This window comes from Pezoporus wallicus, unplaced genomic scaffold (genome assembly GCF_028554395.1).
Source record: "Pezoporus wallicus isolate ANWC-B61680 ecotype Strahan unplaced genomic scaffold, APGP_CSIRO_Pwel_v1 contig_7680, whole genome shotgun sequence".
Classification (NCBI taxonomy): Eukaryota; Metazoa; Chordata; class Aves; order Psittaciformes; family Psittacidae; genus Pezoporus; species Pezoporus wallicus.
The window spans coordinates 74686-83442 of NW_026642051.1; the positions used below are offsets into that span (position 1 = coordinate 74686).

Sequence of the window (8757 nt, forward strand, 5' to 3'; positions counted from 1 at the left end):
ATACAGATGGGTCCTTGGCTGTGTTTCCCTGGCCAAAGCAGCACCCTGAACTTGCAGCGCAGAAATGAGCACCCTGGGAACAGCTATGACATTAATAAAAGGAGCTTTGAGTAGTATTTACAGGGCCCTGTTTCCTGAACAAATGCATCTCAATGTCCTTTACGGCATGAGAAACCCTGCTGTGCCAAGATCCCTTTCTGGAAGCCTGAGGCTGCGGAAGATTGTGATCATTAAGAAACACACACTGTTGCTCAAGCCTTGCAAGGAGCTGTTCTGCCCAAGCTGCCCATTGCAGGGAAGAAAAGAACCCATTTGTCTATGTGAAACAGGCCAAGAAATTAGTAACCCTGCTGCTGAGAAGCAGGATGGATTCATCAAGCAAAGGCAGTGTGTCAGATGGGTCCTCTCATCCTTGCTGCTGGCTTCTGGTGGCCCCCAAATGCTGCCTCAACATCCCCGTTGTCCCTCGTACTGATGGGGCTCCTATGTCCTCCACCATTCATCCCGTGCTACCATCACATCTCCTACCAGAGAAAGGACTGACCAGGCTGATGCCCTCCATGCTGTCTGCAGGGAGAGCTCCTCTTGTCCATTAACAATTAGCCACTAGAGGGAAGTACAATGCTGTACGGGGAACGGTTTGGATGAACAACAACGCATGGGACTACAGAGAATCACAGTTTGTGGCTAGGGTCCTTCCGATGCTGATGCTGACAAACCTATAATGACTCTGTGATAAGGTCCTTGCTAAAGGCCATTTTGATGCTTTTCCTTCGGAGTTGGCTCCCCATCACTCACCACTATCTTGTCCTCCCATGCAGGTACCCATGGGGAAATAGCACGACAGGCATGGGCTCTGTCTGGCTGTAGGAGTGGACTCGGCTGTGCTGCACTGGGGAGTGAGCTGACTTCACTGGGGCTGCTGGCAATGTCCAGGGACAGAGCCAGCAGCACCCCTGACATGGTGACCGCGGTTCCTCCACTGCATACAGCCCTGGGCAGCTCCAGAGCAGGACATAACAGCCTGTCAGCCAGCCCACTAAATGGCATGCATAGTTTTTGCTGTTTTTAGCAAAGCAGGGAATGTGTGTTGTTTCTCGGACGTGCAGTATCCACTGCCAGTGGAAAGACAAGGGAAGGGCCAGGAATCCCAGAGGGACAGTGAGCCAGGGCAGGGAGGGGACAGCTCCCGGTGGAGGGGACACAGCAGCCTTGGGAAAGGATGGGACAACCAGGGGACAAGGGTTCCCATGGGCTGGGCTCCACAGTGGTGCTGACCCCGCTGAGGGAAGACATCGGTAGGCAGCTGGGTGCTCCTTCCCTGGCCCCCATGGCATGGATCCAGAGCAGCCACCGACCTCCTGAGGCAGCCATCCCAACCTCCCCATGGCCAAAGAAGCTTTTGACCCCTCAAATCTCACCAGCGGGGATTGTGACTCTGCTGGTGGAGCACAGCTGATAACAAGCCTCCTGCTCTGTTTTGTTCCTGTTTATAGATGGCTAAATATAACTTTCTGCTTATTTTGAATTCTTAGTGAAAGCTCTGATCCACAATCCATCGCGTCGGGCTTGTGTTTTTCATATTTGCAGGCTTGCATCAGGCTCAGCACAAGGTTTAGTAGCTGAGTTAGTTAGGTACAGCCAGCATATCCCACACCACTGATATGGTCACTGCAGTGCAAAGAGAAGAAGGTGCTGCAGGACCTATGGACAACAGCTTTCTCTATGCTAAAAAGAGCCCCCACAGCCCCAGTCAGAGCTGCTGCCTTCAAGCACTGCTGGTCCAGACCACATTTGGTGGCAGGCTCTGCTTGTCACCAGGCAGAGCAAAGGTTTTCCTCTCACACACCAGAAGTAACTCACTTGTTATTGTAGGATTATGTACAATATCCTTCTCTGCAAGAGGGAACAGGAGCCAGGACCAACACACAAACTAAGCGTGTAAGACAACGTAATCACAAGCAAGTACCTCGGGTGGTGTATCAGATGGTTGTACTCCTAGAGATAAACTCCCACCCCTCTTCTGAGAGGCAGGGATAACATCTGGCCAGGTGTTTGATGGACTACTGAAAGATTGATAACTGTGGTATTTTCCTAACAACTGAATTGAAAGGCCATGAGGCAACTGCAGCACTACCTATTAAACACATCAAGTCCAGCTCTATATCCTGTCTGCCTCATGAATACTGCAATCATATATTTTGGGGTTCAAGCCAAGAGCTGGCAGGGATACCAGCTTTGTCTTGCTGATACAGGGAACAGGCAGATGAAAACAGTCTCCACTGTAAAGAGTTCCTACCTCAGTTCCAAGATCCTGCTCCTCCATTCATCTCTCAGGAGACAAGGCTTCAATAGAAACATTGGCATCACACGCACATAGGCACACACATGGCTTCAGCAAGCCACATTTATAAGAAAATAGCAGGTACAACTCGATTTCCATCATATTTTAAGTCTCAACATTGTATGGAAAAGCCATCATCCAAAGCAAATAATAAAATGTTGGACCGCTTGACCAAACTAAGGCAGGTAGCAAGCAGGCGTCCTGGGGCTCCTCCCTTCTGCACGCTACTCCTTGGGACTTCAAGGTGTCCATATAGACATCCTTTTAGTCCTTTCAGATAGCCAGCTGTTTACAATAACTCAGTAATGAGGATACAGTCCTGTTTCCCCTCTCCCAAGGACACCAGCTTCCCAATACTGGCTCCCCATACCCTGCTGCAACAAATGCACCAGATTATATTTTCTTAGTCCTTCTTGTGAGCCCAGGTTTGCCAAGGTCCTGCTTAGCTAACCTTGAAAAAGACTTTGTCCTGATCTAAAGCCAAAACATGGTGGGTTGGAAGCCATCTGTAGGGCTGAAATGACTCCAATGATTTACTATAGTGCTGGCATACACTTGGCTGACTTAAGACAAAACCCTCTCCCCCAGCTCTGCCCTTTCTCTCAGGCAGCTTTGCCCTTCTTTGATGCAGCAGCAGCCTCCAGGCAGGAACAGCTCTTGCCATTAAAGGGAGAAGCTGAGGCTTCACACAGAGTAATTCATCTACTAATACACTGATAAAAACCCCTATGAGTGTGTGAATACAAGGCTGAAGAGACGCTTTCTCTATCACCTGCTAACAACATTTCCCAGTTCACACAAAGCAGCATCTTGTGCTGTAGAAGCCCAGCCTGGGATGAGCAGGTCTTCACGTGAGCTTCTCCAGCAAACCATTGCTCCTTCAGGTCCCATCAAATTCCCAAACCCATCTTTTCCCCATTAAGGCTACCTTTGCAAGCTATCCCACTGTGACCGGATTATATAAATGGTCCGAAACTTAAGTGATGTCCAAGAAAAATTAATGGGAAAACCCAACTTTTATGTCAGCATGCGCAATAGCAAATGGAAAATGCACTGTCTGAGCTGACAGCTCCCTGTGCCCTTAGGGATAGCGTTGTAGTAGCCAGGCTTCATTTCCAAAGAGACTGCAACAAGCCAACTAGGACTCAAAGCAGCTGGTAAGCATGACTTTTCTTTTAACCCCTTCTTACTAAATTCAGATTTTCTCTTCTTTTGGGATTGAATCAGACAAACACTCCTCTGTTGCAATGTTTCCTTTCTTAAAGTTATTCTCAGAATAGCTAAAGAGTACTTTAAACCAAGAATAGCCCTTCTCCCTTACATTCATACTCCTGGTTTTGGAAACACTATTTAGAGATCAAAACTCCTAAATCAAAAGCAGACAGGAACAACGGTGAAAAACCATATGGCAATGTGAGCACTGTGCTGGCACCTTATGATTCCACTCTTTCCTCAAAGACTCCTGGGAAGACTGGGTTTACCCCAAATCTCCCCAAGTCCTATCAGTTCCTTGCCAGAAACCTGCACTACCCAGATTTAAGGTGCAAGCCCCCTGGAATGTCAGCAAAAACTGTGCTACAAGGGATTACAAAGGCAAAAGAAAGATCAGCATAAGCCAGACTCCTGATTGAAGAATATAGTGGAGCTGGAAAACAGGTGGATTTTCTGTTCTGTGTTTTGTGCAGAGAGGTATGAGTTTGTGTTTTTTTTAATATATAATTACAATTATTAATAATTATTAATATGTTTAATAGCATAATTATTAATATAGTGTTATGTGAAATTTAAATTCTGAATTATGGTCCAAATCCCTATATTGCACTTATGAATGCATTGTCCTTATGGGTGATACACTGATTTCTCCTTATATATGAATAAGCTTCATATAATATATATGAGCTTTTAATACAGTGGCTGCCGAGGGAATAACAGAAAGCCACCAAGACAACTTAGTTCAACTTCACTTGTCCAAAAGGTATAATTGACATTCAAATATAGTAGATTATTTCATGTTACACTACTGAGCATCAGACAGAAAGAAATAGGAAAGGTAAAGTAAGGGGAGATCACTGGAGATTAAACTCAGAGCTAACAGTCATAGGTTAAAACTTTCCCTTTGCAATACATCCGTATACCAGAGAATTACTCCATTTCTCAAAGAAGCAAGCCACCAGCGTTTGAGTCAAGCTGTAGCAAATAGAAGAAGATTTCTACTTGCATATCAATACAGTTTCCTTATGGGCCAGGAGAAAGCTAGGTGCAGTGAAGAGTCACCCAGGGATGCTCTGGGAAGGGCATCGCTTTGAGCCCTTCAGAGCAAGCTGGAAAGGTATCTGCCAGTAAAAGTCCTTGCAGCCCTGCTTTGGGATGACTCAAATGTGCACCACTTCTGACCATAAAGGAGGGTTTTAATTTGCACCAGCAAAAGAGCTGGTTCTGGGGCACACATTGCTGAAGTTTTGATATTTGCTTTCTAGGACGCATATGAGAAAGTGGAACTAGAACAAACAAAATCACCAAGACACACAGATTTCTATTGAACACTAGCGTGTGTTAACACAGTTCAGAGATTCCCTGGCAGCCTGTGCCGATTATGGATAGTGCATGCGTGTAGCTGAGCAGGAGGGGACTCACATGGGGGGACAGGAACACCTCTGCTTCATGCCATGGCAAAGTGGCCATATCAGAGTGTGCCCAAATATGCACACTCTCACTTGCCAACCCAAGCCGCTTTCAGGATTATAGACACCCATTTCACTTGTCCACCCTGGTTCGTGGACAATTGCTACATCCCTCGTTGCAAAGGGACATTTCGCTCCCAAAAGGGCAGAGGTAATGAATGGAAAAATAACCAAGAGAGAGAAATAAATCCCAAGAAAGACAAGCGATTCAAATTAAAACAACTGCTCACTTCAACCGACCGATGCAAAGCAGCAGCTTCTGGCCAGCCTCCCCCTGGCTTTATATGCTGAGAATGAGACATCATATGGAATGCCCCTTGGGTCCTGTGTTTAGCTGTCCCAGCTGTGTACCCCCCAGCTCCTTGTGCATCCCCAGCCTGCTCGCTGATGGGGTGAGGAGCAGAAAAGGGCTTGGCTCTGTGCAATCACTGCTCAGCAGTAACTAAACCATCTCTGTGTGGTCAACACTGTTCCCAGCACAAATCCAAAACACAGTCCCGTACCAGCTGCTATGAAGAAAATTAACTCTATCCCAGCCAAACCCAGCACATTTCTTTAGCTTCCTTTGATGAAATCATGCAAGAGCTAATGAGACATTATTTAAAGTATGACATTTAAATAGCTCACACAGGAAAATCAACTCTGCAAAGGAATTGATCTGGAATACTATTTTTCTTGGAAATTACAGAGCTAGGGACTCTAATGGCCATGCTGTTACTCACCTTTCACTGCCTATTGTGCCACTTAGAATCCTCATAATGGGCCATTCCAGGGTATAATCTCTGCTGGAGCAGTATCACACAATACTCTTTTTAAAATATCTGTTTCCTAAAAGCCAGACCGAAAGCCCACCAAGGTCCCATTGATTTCTGGGAGCAAAAGCCCCAGGCTGGCTGTAGGGCACCACCACTGACATGGTTCTTGGGAGTTGCACTGATTGCTCTGACTAGCAATGCAGCTGAAGAAAAACCTGACCCTACAGTGCTTAGACACTGCACAACTTGTCTTCAAGAATCACAGACTGGTTAGGTTTGGAAGGGACCTTAAAGCTCATCCAATTCCAACCCCTGCATGGGCAGAGGCACCTTCCACTAAACCAGGTTGCTCAAAGCCCCATCCAACCTGGCCTTGAACACTTCCAAGATGCATAATCCCTGGATGTGTAATCCTCTTCCCATAATCAAACACGTAATTTGTGGTACTCTGGCATCTGCTGTACTTGATCCTGAGATACAGCCGTGTCCATGCAAAAAGCCCATGAGTTGCTGAGGGCAACTCTGGCATTTGCTCCTCTCCACACTGGATGTGCTCCCAGGCGCCCCATCCTGGCTTGGCTTGTGAGCTCACCCCAGTGCTATGCTGTACACAGAGGAGTCCCTGGGGAAAGCAGAATTGCTTTGCTTTGGACATGTTGATTTAAACTTTAGTCTTCGTGCCTCTCAGTTATCAGGGTGGGGTTTTGTTTGCTGTTTTTCTCCCTATTAACCTTTAAAGCTAACACAGTGCATGTCCACATCAGGAACCGATGATGAGGGGCTTCCTCCTTTGCTCGCTGCTGCTGCTGCTGGCCCCCCATTGCACAGAGGTGGCTGCCCAGGAAGGCGAGCCAGAACCCAAAACTCCATGTGCCAACTGGATGGGAGGAGCGCCTGGCTATCCTGGCCACAATGGGCTCCCTGGCCGGGACGGGAAAGACGGAAAAGACGGGTTAAAGGGAGAGAAAGGAGAGGAAGGTTGGTAAGAAACATGGGGTACATCCATGCTGGAGCCAGGGGGCAGGCCTAGCCCCAGCAGATCTCACACTGGGTCCATGCCTGATCTCTGATGGCTTTCGAATATCTGAAGGGATGGAGATTCTACAACCTAAGACAAAGAATTTGGCTGGTGGCTGTTTTTCCAGCTAATGAGGGAAATCATTACACGCTGGAAATCAGACATGCTCTGCACACAGCCTGGGGGGGTTGAGTGGGCTTTTCAGTTGCTGACTCAGCTCACATGGATGTTGAAGTCACTGCTGCTGTGCCAATCCTCATGCTACACCTCCCTCTATATTTTGGGCTGGTGCGTAGCAGCTGCTGGCACTGTGCTAACAGAATTCCCCGTTTCCACTCTGTCTCCCAGGTATGCAAGGTCCCAAAGGTGACCCAGGCGAAGCAGGAATCCCAGGGAAGGAAGGGCCACGAGGATTCCCTGGATACCCAGGGCAGAAGGGGGACAAGGGCGAAGGTGCCTTCATCTACCGCTCTGCCTTCAGCGTGGGGCTGACGGACCGAGCCCCCCACCCCAATGTCCCCATCCGCTTCACCAAGATCTACTACAATGAGCAGAAGCACTATGATGCATCCACCGGCAAGTTCTTCTGCACCATCCCTGGCACGTACTACTTCACCTACCACCTGACGGTCTACCTGACGGATGTCAAGGTCAGCCTCTACAAGAAGGACAGGGCAGTGATGTTCACCTACGACCAGTTCCAGAAGAACAATGTTGACCAAGCGAGCGGCTCCATCTTGCTCCACCTCAGCTCTGGGGATGAGGTCTGGCTTCAGGTGTACGGGGAAGGGGACAACAACGGCATCTATGCTGACAATGTCAATGATTCCACTTTCATGGGCTTCCTCTTGTACCCAGATATGGACGGCCGCTAAAGAAGGTGGTCCTGCTCGGGATAGGAGGAGGTGGCTTAACCCCGGACAGTGCCCTGGGGCACTGGTGCTATAGCTATACTGTATTTACCCGATAACTGCCTTTCATGGGGGCAACAGTTGCCAAGGGTGGACCAATAAGTGAGGTTAATGAGTCACTTCTGTGGGACTAGGAGTTTACTTCTACCTTGGGTCTTGCTCTTCTTGTGGAAAGCTGGGCCAAAAGTAACTCTCAAGATGGCCTAACCTCTTTTGAATTTAAAAACAAGAGAACAATCAATTACATTTAGATATCCCATTTTAAATTTCCCTTTGTTAACCACTTAAGTCCACTAAAAACAATGATACACATTTTAAATTGGAGTAGAATATGTAGAAGACTGCTCACAAAAGCCATCTCTGCTCTTGTTTTCAGCTGGAACAGATGGCTCCTTTTTTACCATTGTAACATGCTGTCCTATTAGGGCCTTTGGTTTCCACCCATGGTTTGTTGTCTCCCTTCTTTAGCCCAGATCCTTGAATATATTCAGGTTATTAACTTTCATTAATTGTAATCCTTTGATTTTCCTTCTATGTCTATCTTCTATTGTTACCTCTAATGTAGACAGCGTGCTTGTTCAGGGCAGGATCTTCTCTTTCGATGTATTTGAAAAGCCTTATGAATGCTGGTGAGGCCACATACCAAAAACAGCCTACTGACCGCGTGGCTCTGGGGTCCTGAGGTGATGACAGATGCATTGCCTGCACAACTGTGATGCTCAGAAATGCCAGATGCTCCCCTGCAAACACCTGATGTCTGATGGGGTAGCAGAAGGTACTTCAAGGATCTCGGGCAGAGGGAATCTCAGGGTGGAAATGACCCTTCCCAAATCACCCACCACATGCTGGAAGTGATAGCTTGAGTACTTGATCATCCCAGAGGCCACCAGCATGGAACACATGAGCAGCATCTCACGGTTTCCATCTGCAATCTGGCAGGATCCTGGTACATCTCCCCTTTGAATAGCTCCAAAATGCAGTCAGAAGTTGAGATCTAGCAACCAGTTTTCTACTCTTCTTATGGCATAAGTGTGCCATAAGCAGCGTT

At 47.5% G+C, this 8757-nt stretch overlaps 1 protein-coding gene across 1 annotated transcript; it reads left to right on the forward strand.

Moving 5' to 3' along the window:
• The first annotated feature begins 3380 nt into the window (after positions 1–3380).
• ADIPOQ (adiponectin, C1Q and collagen domain containing) lies at positions 3381–8455 on the forward strand. The gene is made up of 3 exons (XM_057426548.1): positions 3381–3501; positions 6545–6758; positions 7147–8455. Exons 2-3 carry the CDS (start codon positions 6551–6553, stop codon positions 7671–7673), a joined length of 735 nt encoding a protein of 244 aa, XP_057282531.1. The 5' UTR covers positions 3381–3501; positions 6545–6550; the 3' UTR covers positions 7674–8455.
• Positions 8456–8757: the final 302 nt, after the last annotated feature.

Coding starts and splice junctions, on each gene's coding strand:
- ADIPOQ (XM_057426548.1), top strand. CDS start 6,551: ATGATGAGGGGCTTCCTCCTTTGCTCGCTGCTGCTGCTGCTGGCCCCC. Junction 6,759..7,146: donor GGGAGAGAAAGGAGAGGAAG/GTTGGTAAGAAA, acceptor TCTGTCTCCCAG/GTATGCAAGGTCCCAAAGGT.